This window comes from Lutra lutra, chromosome 8, assembly GCF_902655055.1.
Source record: "Lutra lutra chromosome 8, mLutLut1.2, whole genome shotgun sequence".
In the NCBI taxonomy this organism is placed as follows: domain Eukaryota; kingdom Metazoa; phylum Chordata; class Mammalia; order Carnivora; family Mustelidae; genus Lutra; species Lutra lutra.
Genome location: NC_062285.1, coordinates 114,074,974 through 114,092,731, shown reverse-complemented (window position 1 = coordinate 114,092,731; position 17,758 = coordinate 114,074,974). Strand labels below are relative to the sequence as shown.

Below are 17,758 nucleotides of genomic sequence, written 5' to 3'. Positions count from 1 at the left end.
CTAAAGCATGATGTACTTTGTGTGTACAATTTAAAAGAACTATCTCATGATTTTTAACACCACAGCTCGCTTCTTTTGAATCTGGCATTTGAAAAGTTTTGAGGAACAGAAAATAGGGCCTCTAGGAAAGGCTAAGAAATGGCATTATTTATCTGAAAGAATAAGCAAGCTCAGGAAATAATTTTTCAAAAATACATTCTAAATAATGTCCCTGATTCTTTGATAACTTTATGTTTCACAGAAATACTGAGTTATTTGAGGATTTATTTGACTTTTGATTTGGTTGGCTGTCTGTGTACCAGTCTTCCTCAACTTACATGAGGTTACATCCCAGTATACTGCATTTAAGACACCTAACCTACCAAACGTCTTAGCTTGGCCTTGCCTACCTTAAATGTGCTCAGGGCATATTAGCCTACAGTCAGGCAGAATCATCGAACACAATGCCTATTTTGTAATGAACTGTTGAAAGTCTCGTGTGAGTTATTGAATACCATACTGAGAGTGAGAAACCGAATGGTTGAAAGTATGTTGATTGTTTACCCTTGAGATCGTGCGACTGACTGGGAGCTGGGGCTCACTGCTACTGCCCAGGACAGAGAATGTCATATCCCATGCACATCGCTAGCTCAGGAAGAGATCAGAATTTAAAATTTGAAGTGTGATTTCTGCTGAGGGTATATTGCTTTTGCACCATCATAAAGTTGAAAAATTATAATTTGAAACATCAGGGTAAGTTGGGCTCTGAATGACTATTACAATGCTAACCTGGTGGTGATGTGTTTGCTTTTTATTTATTTATTTATTTATTTATTTATTTATTTGATAGAAGACACAGCAAGAGAGGAAACACAAGCAGGGGAAGTAGGAAAGGGAGGTGCAGAATTCCTGCTGAACAGGGAGCCCAGTGCGGGGCTCAATCCCAGGACCCTGGAATCATCTCGTGAGCCCAAGGCAGACACTTAATGACTGAGCAACCCAGGTGCCCCCAGTGTGTTTGCTTTGAAAGCACATAGACTAAAATTGAAATGATACAGAAAGTACAGAGTGTAAGGCCTTCATGTAAGGATGGCATGAAATTTAGAAAATATTCCATGTTTTTTGGAATACCAGGTTTGTAGATCAGGTGGCTCAGTGTCATAAAGATGTTAGTTCTCCTGAATGAATCTATAAATTCAAGGCAATTCCAGTAAACATCCCAGTAAGATTTTTAATGAAACCTAAAAAATTGAGTTTAAGGCTCAAGTAGAAAAGCAAAGGGCCAAAAATAGCCAATTTTTGGAACAGGACAATTTTGAAGAAATATGGAGGTTGCAGGTTCATTAAGTTTAAATGTGGTGCTATTACAGGCAGAGACAGAGCCCACAGTTGGGAGCACATAAACAGACCCACACAGAAATAGATGGTTGGTATATGAAAGGCCTGGTTTTGCAGACCCATGAAGACAGATTAGTCACTAAATAGACTGTTCAATAAATGTTGCTGGGACAACCAGCTAATTGGAAAAAATATATAATTATTTTCATGCTTTTAGCCACAAACAAAATCAATACCAGGGGAGTTAGAGGTTTAAATGTGAAAATACTTCAGAACCTCTAAAAGAAAACAGAATGTATTTATACACTCCTGGTAGGCGAGGCAAATACAAAATACACAAAGTACAAAGGAAGATTTGAACAATTTGACTACATTTGTAACAAAAATTTGCACAAATAAAGAAAATCCCATAAAACAGAAGTGAAGACAAACCACAAAGTAGAAGATGTATTATACCTATAAACAACAAAATACTCGTATCCAGAATATATACAGAACTCCTAAATTTAAATTAGAAAAAAGACAGGTAGACCTATTAAAAAGTGGACAAAGGATTTGAAAGGCAATTTACAGAAGAATAATATACAGATAAAATATGCTCAAGTTAGCAGTAATCATGGAAATGCACAATGAAATATTACTGATTTTGTAGAAAAAGGGGAGATTGCCTTCTGCTCATACAAGAGTAAGTTTAGACAATGTCTGGACGATATTTTGGACAATATCTGATAAAACTTTGACTTAACTTTCCCATTCTAGAGAAACTCTCACACCCGTATGCAGGAGACATTTATAACACTGCTCATTGTAGCATTTAATGCAAGTTAACAGTAGACAGAATATCTAAACTGTAGAATAGTTTTCAATGGAATACTATTTGGCAGTGAAAATAAGTGAGCTAGACTTACCTGCATCCCCATAGACAAATCTAAAAACGGTTAACAAAAAGTTCTGCAAGGATACACTACAAGACCATTTTATGAGCAGTTCTAACACATGCAAAAACAATACTGTTGTTCAGGGATATCTAGAGAGTGATAAAAGTACAGGGACGTGAACTGGGATGATAGATACCACATTCAAGATGATGCTGTTCTTTACAAGGGAAAGGGAAGAAGATAGATCCAAAAATGGCACACTTTATTTCTTAAGATAGGGGAGAGGACTGCTTTATTATTCCTTATACCTTTTAATTGAAAGTTTTAAAGCAGAGTTGGAACTTAAAGAAAAGCCAGCTATTAGATAAAAAGAGAGAAATCACTGATTCATTCAAAGATGTTAGAACTGCAGTGAGTTTGCATTTCTTATTCAGTCACGTATTAATTTCCCTTGACTGCTGTTGTGCACACAGAGAAAAGGGCAGCTTTCTGAAAGGTGAACAGATGGCTCTTTTGAGACACGTGGGTGAAACTAAACCAAATATGGCTTTCCACGTCAAACTTCCATTTTTTCCAAGATATAATACTTACTTGAACATAAAACATCTTCAAGAAATAGATCATTGTGTAATATAAGCTATTATTTGCCTCAAAATTTAGCTATACGCATGCATGCACCTTTTTTTGAACAATGAGTGAAGCACCATGGTTTGGTTTTGCCTGATCGCGTAAGAAATGAAACAGAAGGAAATTTTTATACAGATTTTATTTGTCATACTTGTATTCTGCACGTTCATGTCTTCAAAATTAATAAGCTTCTCTAGAGATGAGAATAAAGATAAAAGACAAAGACAGTCGATTTGTTGTGGCAGCTGCTTTTTTCAAGGGGACTGAATTAAGCATTCAGATGTTATAGTTGATAGCTGCATAAGACTGTGTTTTTCAAGTCTTCTGACAAAAACGAAATTTCCAATTTGGTTTGAAGAAGAAAAATCAAAGCCCTCTATAAAACCTTATCCCTAAGGCCTGAAGGCTCTTTCTTTGAGAAAAAGATGTATGATTTCTCCCAAGGGACAAACAGAAGTCTTTTTCAGCTCAGCCAGGGTAGTGTGAGAGACACAAATTTCACATGACATTCTCTGATTTTATCCCAGAGATATTTTTAAATCAGTAAGACTTGAGCAGGTGGGTATGTTTTTACAAGGATACACAGTACGTTGTTGTTGTACATATATACGAAATAGAAGACTTGCGGTTTTCTTCAGGATTTTCTTCCTAATGATTTTAGAAATTGGGACTGAATCTTTCGGTGTGGTCCTCTGACAGTCCCACATGGGTGAGTGTATAGCTCCTTTTTCTGTTTTTCCTGATTGGTTCATCCATTCCTTTGTTAACACAGGATTCTGACCTCAAGGAGAGAACTAAAGATAGAGCAGCAGTGAGTCACTTCGGAAAGACAGCCATACTGTCTCTCTGTCAGGATTCTCAGATGAACTCAGTGACAGTCTGAATCCTTTGTGCTGATGGTAAACTCAGTGTAAAGCCTGCTAGTTTTTGCCACCACTTCCTCCAGTCCTCGAATTTTGATATTTCATCAACCCCAGAAGGGTCTCCAATCCTGGTGCCTTTTCACTGCCCACCTCCTCTGTCTGTGTCCCTCTCTTCTACTTTAGGTTCTGTAGTCCATCATGATAACCATGCCCTTATCCCTTCCTACCGCTGTTGTGCCCACCTGAAAAATTTGAACCTGGTTAAATCTATTTCTTTGCCTACTGTACACCAACACCCAAGCAACTGATTTTGAGTAGACAGCCATGCTGACTGATTGCACCTTAAATTTTATACAAAGTTCCAGGGCACTTAGCGCTGCCTAGCCAACCCATTAGCTGAGTAGTTATCACCTCACTGTCCTATGACATCAGTGCTCTCTTTCTACCAGAACTTTTCCATTAGCACACATTTATAATGTATCTGCCATCTTTAAAAAGGAAAACTTCATTTGACCCCCTCATCCCTGTCCAGCTCCGGTCTCATCACTCTGCTCCCCTTTAAAGCAGAGCTCCCCAGAAGAGTTGCCTACATTCGATCTTCATTTCTTCATTTGCCACTCTTCTGAATTCCCAATTAAACTTTTGTCCCCACCATTCCACTCATGTCAAGGTCCCAGTGCTTTGTTAAAAATCAGTGTTTGTACAGCACTTGCTCCTGGTGATCACCCTCTCCTCCTTGAAACTGTTCTGTCCCTTGGCTTTCTGGGCCACTACCTTTCCCACCTCATGGGCCCCTCGTCAACTTTCCTGCTCCTTCTCTTCTTGCCTTTTGAAGTCTTTGTAGCTCTTTCCTTGTTTAACTCCCCCTGAGTGATCATAGACCCATAGCTGTAATATTTACATGCTGAGGACCCCAACTTCAAGGCAACAGAAGTTCTTATATTTGGGACTTTTCCAGACCTTGCTCTGTGTGTCTCTTTATCTGGCTGTTCATTTGTATCCTTTACAAAAACTGGTGAATAGATGGATAGATAGATTGATTCAGATAACTCTCCACAACTTCTCCACAGAAATCTAGAATTATATACTTCCAGTGACAGTCATGACTTTTCCCTTTGGAAGTCTAATAGGTACTTCAACCTTAACATGCTTAAAATTTATTTTCCACCTTTCCTGTTTAAAAAAATACATCTTTGAGGGGTGCCTGGGTGACTCAGTAGGTAAGCGTCTGCCTTCGGCTCAGGTCATGATCCCAGGGTCCTGGGATCGAGCCCCACATCAGGCTCCCTGCTCAGTGGGGAGTCTGCTTCTACCTTTCCTGCTCTCTCTGCTTGTGTTCCCTCTCTCTCTCTGTCAAATAAATAAATAAAATCTTTTAAAAAAAATACATCATTAATGAAGCTGTATCATAATATCATGTTACCCTGCTTTATTTTTCCTTCATAACCCTTGTCATTACCTGACATTATATCACATATCTGTGTATTTATTTTCCTGTTTCACCCACTTGAGTTTAACCCTGTGACCACAGGATCTCTCTTTATTCATTCCTTAGAGTAGGCAGCCATGTCCCCATTCCCAGAATATGTGAACGTGTTTTTTTACATGGCAAAAGGGACTTTGCAAATGTGATAAAGTTAAGGATCTTGTGTTAGGGAAATTATTCCGGATTATTGGGATGAGCACAATAAATCACTAGGGTCCCTGTATGGGAAGGAGGGAGGTACGGGAATTAGAGGAGTATGACAATGGAAGCAGAGATTAAAATGATGGGGTAATGAGCCAGGGAACGCAGGGGCCTCTAGAAGCCGGAAAAGGTAGGAACACAGCTCTGCTGGCTTGTCGGTTTTAGCTGTGTAAAACCTATCTTGGACTTCTGACCTCCCGAGCTTTAAGTTCATATACTTGTGTTGTTTTAAGCAACAAATTCGTAATTTGTTGTAGCAGCAGTAGGAAACTAACACAGTTTTGTATCTCTGCTGTTTAGAATTTTTTTGGCGTGTAGGTGCTAAATAAAATGTCATTTGAATGGATTTTATGTCTTCATTGTTTTATTTTATTTTATTTTTTTAAAGATTTTATTTATTTATTTGACAGAGATCACAAGTAGGCAGAGAGGCAGGCAGAGAGAGAGGAGGAAGCAGGTTCCCTGCTGAGCAGAGAGCCCAATGTGGGGCTCAATCCCAGGACCCTGGGATCATGACCTGAGCCGAAGGCAGAGGCTTTAACCCACTGAGCCACCCAGGCGTCCCTGTCTTCATTGTTTTAGATCCCATATAGAGATTATTAAGTTCCGAATTCATACTCTAAATGTTATTGAAAATAAGTGACCCATTCTTTATTTGGAAAATAATTTTACCTTTATTTTTATCCTGGCAAAAGATATTCTTTGTTATCCTAGTCTTTTTCAAGGAGGCATTTCATGTGTGTGTGTGTAGTAATTTTTAAATCTCAGAATTTTAGGGCTTTGAAGGGCAATCATTTGAATTTCCTGACCTGATGTTTATATACTTTTCAGAATATCACCAACAAATGACCATCCCATCTCTATTTTAGAATTTTCAATGATAGGAAACTCACTAGCTGGAGGGGTCAAAACCACCCTTAGAAAGGCTTTTCTGACTTTTGTCTGTTTTGTTCTCTACTCACAGAATTAAACCAAGACTAAAAATAGTAGTTCTAAGCCCAAACTTATTAAAGATATATCTTTATAGATATAAAGATATATCCATTTATTAAAGATATATCTGAAGTGCAAGTCATTGATTACCTTTACATGTGAAATGCCTACTTTGCAGTCTTTATGCCAGGCCATCAGAAACCATCAGATATGCTGTAGGGGGAATGGTGAGGAAAAATCAAGAAGTGATCTGCAGATTTGCGGTTACGTGCTAAATGCTTCCACTGCTCCCTCACAGGAGGCACTTCAGACAGTAATTTTTAACAGAGAATGGGATTGGCTTAACTTTGTTTTTACTTGTCTCTCAAACTATCGAATTATTAATAATACTATTTCGTTGGTGGCTCACCTGATACGGGACAGTGAATTCAGTGAATTAGAACCCATTAGAACCCATTCAGCTCAATAACTGGGGAGCCCTGCCAGCGTCTCATGGACTGTGCCAGAACCCTGAGGAAAAAAGATGGGAAAGTGGTGGCTCCTGCCCTCAAGAGACTCTCTCACAAACTAATTGGGAATGTAGACCTGTAAACACAAATGTAACAGGAAATGACAGCGAGATGGTGAGGGAAGAGGCCCCAGTGATTAGGTCTGGCTGGCTCGCCTAGACGGGGAGTGGGCGAGGGCCGGGAGGAGGGAAGAAGAGGAGAGGAGGGAGGAACAAAATGATGCCTGAACTTCTGTGTGTGGAAGGAGCAGCACAGTATCGCGAATATTCCGTTGTTAATTATGTAAATAGTAATAGTTTAAATGTGGACCTTGTATTGCGAATGTTCCGTTGTTAATTATGTAAATAGTAATAGTTTAAATGTGGACCTTGATTACATCGTTGAATGGTTAGTTTCCTGATGAAAATTTGCTTGAAAATTTGCAAATGCCACAATTTTCACTTTCTATTAATGTACTTAAAAAAATTCATTCTCAGGGCTCCTGGATCGCTCAGTCCGTTGGGCGTCTGCCTTTGCTCGGGTTGTGATCTTGGGGTCCTAGGATCAAGCCCTGTGTCAGGCTCCCCACTCAGCAGGGAGTCTACTTCTCCCTCTCCCTGTGCCTCTGCTCATGTGCTCACTCGCTATCTCTCTGGCAAATGAATAGGTAAAATCATTTAAAAAATATATCTAAAATATTCATTCTCTAATGTAAGTGACAAATGAAAAATTACGCATTAATTTTTCCATGGTGTCTAAACAATCTTTTTTAAAGATTTTTTATTTATTTATTTGACAGAGAGAGATCACAAGTAGACGGAGAGGCAGGCAGAGAGAGAGAGAGAGGGAAGCAGGCTTCTTGCCGAGCAGAGAGCCCGATGTGGGACTCGATCCCAGGACCCTGAGATCATGACCTGAGCTGAAGGCAGCGGCTTAACCCACTGAGCCACCCAGGCGCCCCTAAACAATCTTTTAAGAGTCAGTTTTCCAGGGGCGCCTGGGTGGCTCAGTCGGTTAAGTGTCTGCCTTCAGTTCAGGTCATGATCCCACAGTCGTGGGATCGAGCCCCATGTCAGGCTCCCTGCTCAATGGGGAGCCTGCTTCTCCCTCTGCCACCACCCCTGCTATGTTTTCTTTCTGTCAAATAAATAAAATCCTCAAAAAAAATTTTTTTAAAGGAGTCTGTTGTCCCCAGAATGTCAGTTTTGTGTCTAGCTCTCAGGACTATCAAATTGTTGGCAGTCGTCAACTCTGTATCTCTTACTTTGTTTTGTATGCTTAAAGGGAGAGTTTTCTCAGCCACTCAGATTTATTCTGCTCTTGGCGCATTTTCTGCATATTCTGCATTTCCCATCTTTGACATGGCCACCATGGGCCCATCCAAGGGAAACTTAGGGGTGGTGATTTCTCTGCCATCCTTCTGGATCAAGTGGTCTCTCAGAGAACTGTTAAGCTCCACAAGGGGAGGTACCACATCCCTCTTGCTGTTTCCTGTAGCTTTAATTAAAGCCCAGCTCAGGAGGCCTCTGTTTGCAGAATCAATCAAGGAATGAGTTATTCTTACCTCACTGTACTTCAAGCGTTGGCAATAAAAGTAGGAGCTAAGGGAACAGAGAGTGTGGTTTCTTCCTTTCATGGAGCACCAGAGGGTCGCTCTTTTTGACAGTCTTCCAGTCACAGGTGTGCTCCTGTTTCTTTTCCACTGTGCCCACCAGTGATGCCCCCGGCCCCGCGGGGGGTTCTAGGCCTCACTCTGTCTTAATTCTCTCCCCACAACAGAATCCTCAAGAGCAGGCCTTGCACCATACTCCCGTTGACCCTCAGTCAGTGCTCGCTGTGATGTCGGCGCTCAGTGGGCATTTACCCAGGAAAAGAGTAGAAGCCACTTGGAGAGGGCCAGGGTGCACTGGGAGCAGCGGGGACGGCAGCCTCATCAGCGGGACTTCTGATAGCCCAGAATCTTCAACCTATTTTTTCCCTTCTCGACTGCTTAAAAAATTTCATGAATGAGTGCTTTGAAACTTCCCTAAGCCATGCACCCTTCCCTTTTCCTGTACAAGCAGGATGCAAAGTCAGAGTTGGTTGGTGGGAAAGAATCTGCTCATTTCGAGGTTCCAGTACCTCTGAGAGACAGAAAGAGAGATACGTCAGTTGGCCTAACGTTGTGGGATGTGGGATGGAGACCTCGTACTTTCCCCATCTCCCTGACCGTCCCCTTGACTGTTTTTCATTCACCTCCACATGTCATATGATAGTAATTTATTTGTTGCTGGTCCCAAACAAGAAGACCATTATTAAGGCTGTATTGAGATCTTTTATGGCTTAGACTGAGGGACTTAAATCTTTCCTTTGTCTATTTCCTATTACCCTTTCTTCACTAACCACCCTGACTGTAAAACCCCAGAGTTCAAAGATGGTTGCTTCACTAGCCTGAGGCCTTTTCCCATGGGTGGCCGGAACAGTTGCCGCAATACCCATAGTGATACTTGCATGTACACGTGGAGGTGTGTCATGCCCCGTGTAAAAGACTGTCTCGGTTATATGGAGCGTTTGGTTTCTGTCAGTGAGAACAGCAATAAAATCTGTATATAGGTGGTTAACGTATTACTCAAAAATATTCAAGTTCCTGCTCAGTCCAGGGTGTACAGTGGTAAGGGTTCTCACTGCTTAAGGGGGTCCCTAACACAGAGCGAGGCCCTGGGACCATGAGCTGAGGGAACAGAGAGACCCTGAGCAGACACACTTAGCTAGGTAGGAGTATGAAGGCGTGTTTTATACATCCTTTTAAAATAAACTTGAGTCAGGCGCGGTGGCCAAGTGGTAAGGCGTCGGTCTCGTAAAATAAACTTGAGGGCATCTGGGTGGTTCAGTTGGTTTGGCTCGGGTCATGATCCTGGAGTCCCAGAATCGAGTCCCACTTCGGGCCGAGCGGGGAGTCTACTTCTCCCTCTGACCCTCCCCCCCACCATGCTCTCTCTCTCTCTCTCTCTCTCATTCTCTCTCTTTCAAATAAATAAATAAAATCTTTAAAAGTAAAATAAAATAAGATAAATTTGAATTGCAGAGGATGGATTTTGAGTTTGTTTTTATTATTTTCAACAAATGGCAAATTTATGATAGAGGGAAACTTGAAAGTTTTCATCTTCCTAAAAACTGGCTGGGAACCTCATGGAGAAAGTGGCTTTGATCCCAAAGTTACAGCACCTATAATATTTCAGCATCTCTGAGATGTATGATTGGTTATGGTTCATAATCTTTCCTATGTGTATATCCTGGGACAGGCTATTCAATCTCTCTGTATCTGTTCCCTCATTTGTAAAATGGGAATACTAGCAGAACCTACCTTATGGGATTATTGTGAGGATTAAATCAATTAATAGAGGTAAGGTACTTGAAACAGTGCCAAATACATAGTAAGTTCTGTATGCTAATGGTCATCACAATCATCATCATCATCATTAGATGTATACTTCCATGTTTGAGGGAACCTCACTCAGGAACTCACTCAGGAACTCTCATATGATAGCCAAAAATGTGAAACTGATTAAAATCTTTTAAAAAAACCCTCTGTAATGTGTATATTTATATTTTTGCTTGTTTTCATCATAGTTTTAATAAGATAAAATTTACATACTATAAAGTTCACCCTTTTAAAGTATATGATTCGATGGTTTTTGATATATTCACAAAGTTGTGTAACCATTACCACTATCTAACTTTTAAATATTTCACTATTCCAAAAAGAAATTTAGAACTAACTCCCTTTTTCTCCCTTCCCCCTCCCTCCCTTCCCTCCCTTCTTCCTTCCTTCCTTTCTTCCTTCCTCCCTTCCTTCCTCTCTCTCTTCCTCTGCTCTCCTCTTTCTTTTCTTTCTGAGAAAGAAAATGCAGAGGCGCCCAACATGACCCTGAGATCAAGAGTTGCATGTTCCACCAACTGAACCAGCCAGGTGCTCCAGAATTTTAGAACATTTTCATCACCATCATAGTATTACCAGTCTCTCCCATTAGCTCTCTCCTCCTAGCTCCTGGCAACCACTAATCATAGTCTGTCTTCATATATTTATCTATTATGACCACTTCATGAACATGGAATCATACAATGTGTGATCTTATATATAGCTTCTTTAACTTAGTCTAAAGTTTTCAAGGCTTATCCACATGGTAGCGTGTATTAGTACTCCATCCCTTTTATGAGTAAATAATACTCATTATATAGATATACCACATTTTGTTAAAACATTCATTACTACAGCATTTGGATGCATATGGAATGTTTTCATTTTCTTGGCTATCATGAATAATCTTTCCATGACACTCATGTACAAGTTTCATGTGGATGTATATTTTCATTTTTCTTTGGTATATACCAAGGAGTTTAATTGCTAGGTCTTATGGTAATTCTATGTTTAACTGTTTTCCAAAGTGTTTACACCATTATACAATCTCACTGGCAAATATATGAGGGTTCCAATTTCTTTATATCTTTACCAACATTTGTTATATTCTTTCTTTTTTGTTTCAATCATCCCAGTGGGTATGAAGTGAGATCTCATTATGGCTTTGATTTGCATTTCCCTGATGACTAATAATGTTGAGCATGTTTTCAATGAGCTTATTGGTCATTTGTGTATCTTTGGAGAAACATCCATTCAGACCCTTTAACCATTTTTGAATTATTTTTCTTTTTATATTTGAGTTGTAGAAGTTACATGTTCTTTGTATGTTCTTCAAAAAAATCTCTTATCAAATACATGAATTGCAGATTTTTTCTCCCATTCTATGGGTATTTTTTTTTTCAGTTTCTTGATGGTATCTTTTGAAGTACAAAAGTTTTTAATTTTTATAAAGTCCAGTTTATTTATTCATTTAGTCAGTCATTTGTACTTTTGGTGTTGTATCTAAGAATCCTGTGTCTAACCCAAGGCCAGGAGAATTTACTTGTATGTTTTCTTCTAAGAGTTTTACAGTTTTCATTCTTATTTTTAAGTCTATGATCCATATTGAGGTAATGGTGTGAGGTGGGGTCCAAATCCATACTTTTGAATTTAGACATCTAGTTTTTCCAGCACCATTTGTGGAAAACACTATTCTTTCCCCCATTAAATTGTCTTGGCAGTCTTGTCAAAAATCAATTGATCATAAGTGAAAGGGCTTATTTCTGGATTCTCAGTTCTGTCCCATGGATCTATATGTTTGTCTTTATACCCATTGCCATACTGTCTCGACTACTATAGTTTTGTACTAAATTTTGAAATTGGGAAGTATAAGTCCTCTAAGTCTATTCTTCAGTATTGTTTTGGCTATTCTGGGTTCCTTGCATTACCTTATGGATTTTAAGATCAGTTTGTCAACTTCTGCAAATATGGCAGCTAGGATTTTGATAGGAATATTATTGAATCTGTACATATCAATTTGGGGAATATTGCCATCTTAACAGTATTAACTGTTCTGGTCCACAAACATGGATTTGGATGCCTTTCCATTTATTTAGATCTTTAATTTCTTTTAGTGATGTTTGCAGTTTTCAATGAACAAGCCTTGTGCTTTTGTTAAATTTATCCTAAGTACTTCATTCTTTCTGGAGCTGTTGTAAATAGAGTTGTTTTTTAAATTTTATTTTCAGATTGCTCATGACCATATGTTTGGAGGGCTTTTTGGCTTTTTATTGTGATAAAATATACTCAGCATAAAGTTTACCATTTTAATCACTTTTAAGTGTACAGTTTACAGACAGTAAGTATTCACAGTGTTGTGTAATCATCACCACTATCTATTTTGAGAACTTTTTCACCATTGCAAATAGAAGCCCTGTACCCATCAAACAGTAACTCCACCTTCCCCCTCCTTCCAGCCCATCGTGGCCTCTACTGTTTCTGTGTCTGTGAATTTGCCTGTTCTGCATACCTCATATTAGTAGACTTGTGCCCTATTTTCCTTTGTGTCTGACTTATTTCCCTTAGCATAATACTTTCAGGGTTCATCATGCTGTAGCATGTATCAGCATTCCAGTCATTTTTGAGGCTGAACAATCTCTGTTGTATGTCCATACCACATTTTGTATCTACATTTACCTGCTGATGGATATTTGTGTTGTTTCCACCTTTTGGCTTTTGTGAGTAAAGCTGCTGTGAACAGTGGTATATAAGTGTCTGTTCAAGTGTTTGCTTTCAATTCTTTTGGATACATACCTAGGATTGGAATTGCTATGTCATATGGTAATTCTGGTTTAACTTTTTGTGGAACAGCCAAACTGTTTCCTACAGCAGCCACACTGTTTGCTGCTCCCCCAGCAATGCCCGAGGGTTCCAGTTCCTCCACATCCTCACCCTCACTTGTCGTTTTCCATTTTTAAAAAAATAATGGTCATCTTGATGTGGTATTTGTTTTTAATTAAGAACTAGACTGCATTGGGGTGCCTGGGTGGCTCAGTGGGTTAAGCCTCTGTTTCAGCTCAGGTCATGATCTCAGGGTCCTGGGATCAAACCCCACATCAGGCTCTCTGCTCAGCAGGGAGCCTGCTTCCCTCTCTCTCTCTGCCTGCTGCTCTGCCTACTTGTGGTCTCACTCTGTCTCTCCGTGTCAAATGAATGAAATCTTAAAAAAAAAAAAAAAAAAAGATTTAGACTTTATTTTCTCTCTGTAATTGTAATTTTTATAATACTGTAGTTGTTAAACAATTAAATGTAAGCTGGGTATTTAGAAGGAAGATTATTAAATACTTTATCTATTTATCATGTTGAGGTTTGGAAAATATAACTCTTCCTATCTTTTCTGTGTTGTCAAAGACAACAGATACCACCACTGTTAGAACCTTAGCAGACAAGAGCGAAGAGATCAGCGGATATTTCTTGAACCCTTCTTTATTGTCATCGGAATGTTCCCCAACGTCCTTGAAAAAGAAAACAGAAGACATGAGTGACCTCCCTTCTGAGAGCCAAAGAAGCATACCACTCGCTCTGACTGATGCTTTAGAGCATATTATGGAACAACTCAATGTTTTGACCCAGGTAGGCCAGTGTGCTTTGTCCTGAGGGGTAGGTTATACAAAACAGTCCAGGTTACAGCACGCTGCAGAACTAGCAGAGCCAGGGGGAAAGTTCTTAGAAAGGTAAGCTCGGGGTGGCAATCAATACAGCAAGGCACGCTCTGCTGAGCTGCTCTGGTAAGATCTGGTAGAGGTAAGATCAGAGTCCGTGTGTGCATATGCATGTATGCATTTACACACACACATGCACACGCATGTGCACACACAGCTGCCCCTGTGCTCTCTCCACCATCTGGAGGCTGGAAGGAACAGTGGAGACTGGGAAGAACAGCAGTGGTACTCCTTGCTATAAATGTAATATGATTCTGCTCAGTAAGGTTTTACCTGAAGATTTTTGATGTATTGTGCTCAGATTAGTGCATTATCAAAGAAATATCCAGGGCCATAAGAAAAACGATTAACAATTTCTGGTTAGAATGAAATTTTGGCAATGCTTATAGTTCTTCACCTGAAGATATTCTTATTATCCAAGATATAACTTTCCTCATTCCAGAGCTTATTATGTTGATGCTGTGTTCTTCTGGAGGTGATGGTTTTTGCATACCTGTTTTAGAATATTACCTCGTCCTTTGATGCCTTTTTACCTTTGCAAAGAAGGTATACTATGGATCTTTATGTATCAAAGGTCTTCCAACTCTTGGTCAGAAGATACAGGTGTCATGTAAGGGAAGGGGGTGTTGAAATGGTTACCTCAACGGTTTCCCCTCCAGCTCTGCTGATTCAGTGTTTCCTTGGAAGACGTCTTATTGTTCCTGTATCTCTAGAATGAGGTTGCCCGTATCTGTCAAAGCAGACCTTGGCTACAGGTTATACAGAAAGAGAGGCTATCATGTGAGCTAGAGAGATGTCAGTTCCTTTTCCAGAATACATATTTCAAGTTCAAATAGCTCTTGCGTAGAAATCCTCTCATTCTGTTCTCAACACTGGCTGTGCATTACCATCACCGGGGCGGTTGTAAAGCTACAGATCAGGACGGCCAGTTCTCTTCTCCTGACAGCGCATTGCCATGGGTCTGGGGCAAGTCCCTGACATTTGTCCTTTTAGGTACCCCACATGATTCTGTTTTACCGCCAGGGTTTAGAGGCATTCATTAACTGAATACTAAAAACCTGTAGATGACATCTCAGGGCCTTTAGGAGCAAGGGCCATGTATGTGGATTTGGGGTCCTGACAGATTGTGGGGAAGGGCCACGTGAACACCTGGAGTCATCACAAGATTTGTTTGGTGAAAATCATATTAAAATCATTTTCACTTTGCAGTATTGAATTGGAGGTGACCTTCTCTGTATTTATCAGACATTTCTTCCCTTTAAAGACATCTTCCCTTTCGGCCTCATGCCAGATTTCGTTTTGGCTGGCTTATTTCCCATATTGCCATGACTTCCTCACCTGCACTGTCATATTCGACGTCAGGTCCTTTTTAGAGCCTCTCACAAGTGAATCTTTCCATCCTCTTTTTACCTGATTCAGGGTTGAATGAATCATTTAAGATTTATTGAATGTCTCCATGATTTTTAATTTTGAAAGGCTGGCTTACTTTTATAATTAAAGAGGTTAAAGCAAGCACAACACACTTGGAAAATAGAAACAGTGAATTTCAGTGAATTTATTCTGAAATAAACGTGTTCTGATTCACTTTAATTACAGATGACTGAGCATCTCCTAACTCACTCACGGTGTTTATAACTTATCTACACTGAACTATAATCAGAAATCAAGTAAAAGAAAATTACGTTTTATGAGGTAGATAAATGGAATTAGCCAGTATTAAAGATGTCGCTTTAGTATGTGGGATTGTGATAATGTATGCAAAGTATATGGCAAAATGCTTGCCCCCTATAGGTACTCAAAAAAGGATAGAAAATATTATTAGCATCATTTTTTTAACTTTTTTTAAAAGATTTTATTTATTTATTTGATAGAGAAAGATCACAAGTAAGCAAAGAGGCAGGCAGAGAGAGAGGAGGAAGCAGGCTCCCTGCTGAGCAGAGAGCCCGATGTGGGACTCGGTCCCAGGACCCTGAGATCATGACCTGAGCCGAAGGCAGAGGGTTAACCCACAGAGCCACCCAGGCGCCCTATTAGCATCATTTTTAATTAGCCATAGTCTATAGTAGGAAATATGAAAGCAATAGCTATTAAGTAATGATATCTTAAAAATTATTTACCTTCAGAGGACGATAGGGAATCAGTTCATTTTCTTGACACTTGCTGACTAAAATAATCAAGTATTTATCTTGCCTTTCCTATATGAACTCTACCACTGGATAGCCAAGTAGTAGGTGAGGAAAGCATCTCTTATTTATAAATTATCCCAGCTAATAATTTTCTAAATGATGGAATTAGAATATCATCATTTATAGTCCACAAGAATGAATAGTTGTAGGCATCGAGCAGGCCCAACATTATGAGAAAAGAAATGATCAAACCTTATTACATGCATTCTGATGAAATAGATGTCTACCGATAGCTTTAACTTTCGGTCTTGTTAGATCCATAGTCTTACAGATCTAATCTGAGTCTAATCAAGCCTTTAATCCAGCTGCCAATTTGTAGAAAATACGGAGAACAGAACAGACTGACCTGCACCCTTAGCGCACTGACCTGAAAATTCAGCCTGGTGGAAGCTCTGCAGACAAAACTCTGTTCTCAATGGCCTGAGTTTGTCAACAAAGTGTTTTATTTTATTTTTTTTAAAGATTTTATTTATTTGACAGAAAGAGAGCAGGCAGAGAGAGAGGAGGAAGCAGGCTCCCTGCTGAGCAGAGAGTCTGATGCAGGGCTCGATTCCAGGACCCTGGGATCATGACCCGAGATGAAGGCAGAGGCCTTAACCCACTGGGCCACCCAGGCACCCCAACGAAGTGTTTAAAAAAAAAAAAAGTGAGGGGAGAGGATGAGCAGCTGTCAAAAGGAACTTTAAATGACATCTCAAACTTTGAAAATGGGTAAGACAAAATTATAGTGTCTAGGAATGTACATTTGAAAGATAAAACCATAAAGAATATAAGAAAGCAGTTACTATAATGGTGAGGATGGTGGCGGTTGTGGGGGTGGGGCAGGAGTGGGGATTCTGAGAGGCCCATGGAAAGAACTTGGGTGGCTGGCAGTTCTCGTTCTTTTTTTTTTCTCTCTTAAGATTTTATTTATTTATTTGTCAGAGAGAGAGCCCACAAGCAGGGAGAGCAGCAGAGAGAGAGAGAGGGAGAAGCAGGCTCCCCGCTGAGCAGGGAACCCAATGCAGGGCTCGATCCGAGGTCCCTGGGATCATGACCCGAGCTGAAGGCAGACGCTCAACTGACTGAACCACCCAGGTGCCCCCGAGTTCTAGTTCTTGATCTGAGTGCCAGTCATCAGGGTATTTTTCTCATGAGGATTCATTCAGAGACATGTGTTTTGTGCAGCTTCCTGAATTCACTTTATTTTATAATAAAACGTTTAAAAGAAATGTAAAAGATCAAAGATGAAGTAGTCAATATCAAATTAGATTTGTGGAATTTAAAAGTAGCCGTATATGTGTGTGTGTGTGTGTGTGTAGTCATATGTTCATTTATCAGCCACGGAGGCAAAAGAGCTAAGATTCCTCAAGCCCTATGCGCCAGACCCTCACGTAAGCATTTTATGTGCATTACTTCGCTCAGTCTTCCTAACAACCCTGGGAGGTGCTGTCGTCATTTTCAAGGTGTGAGAACTGATGCCAGTCATTATAACAAGGAAACCAGGGATCCAGCTGGTGTAGACAGGGTTCATCATGGATTGGTTGTGACAGAGTGACAGAGCTCCTGGGCTGGGCACGTGGCACCCCCCTTCCCCCCATACTGCTGTGTAGCATGTGGGGCTGTGCACAGCCTACCTGGGGCCCCTTCCCTGGCGTTGGTGCTTTAGGAGACCAGACAAGAATGGTCTACAGAGGCCTCG

At 40.1% G+C, this 17,758-nt stretch overlaps 1 protein-coding gene across 4 annotated transcripts in view; it reads left to right on the top strand.

Annotated features, from left to right (window-relative positions):
* The window catches only part of POC1B (POC1 centriolar protein B), a 102,306-nt gene that overhangs the window by 82,717 nt on the left and 1,831 nt on the right, over positions 1 to 17,758 (top strand). For 3 of the 4 annotated variants that reach the window (XM_047740779.1, XM_047740777.1, XM_047740778.1), the window contains one exon: positions 13,581 to 13,802. In XM_047740779.1, the coding sequence (XP_047596735.1) occupies positions 13,581 to 13,802 (222 nt within the window). Of the gene's footprint in view, positions 1 to 13,580; positions 13,803 to 17,758 lie in introns of those variants that run through there. The other variant, XR_007129349.1, reaches the window with a different exon arrangement.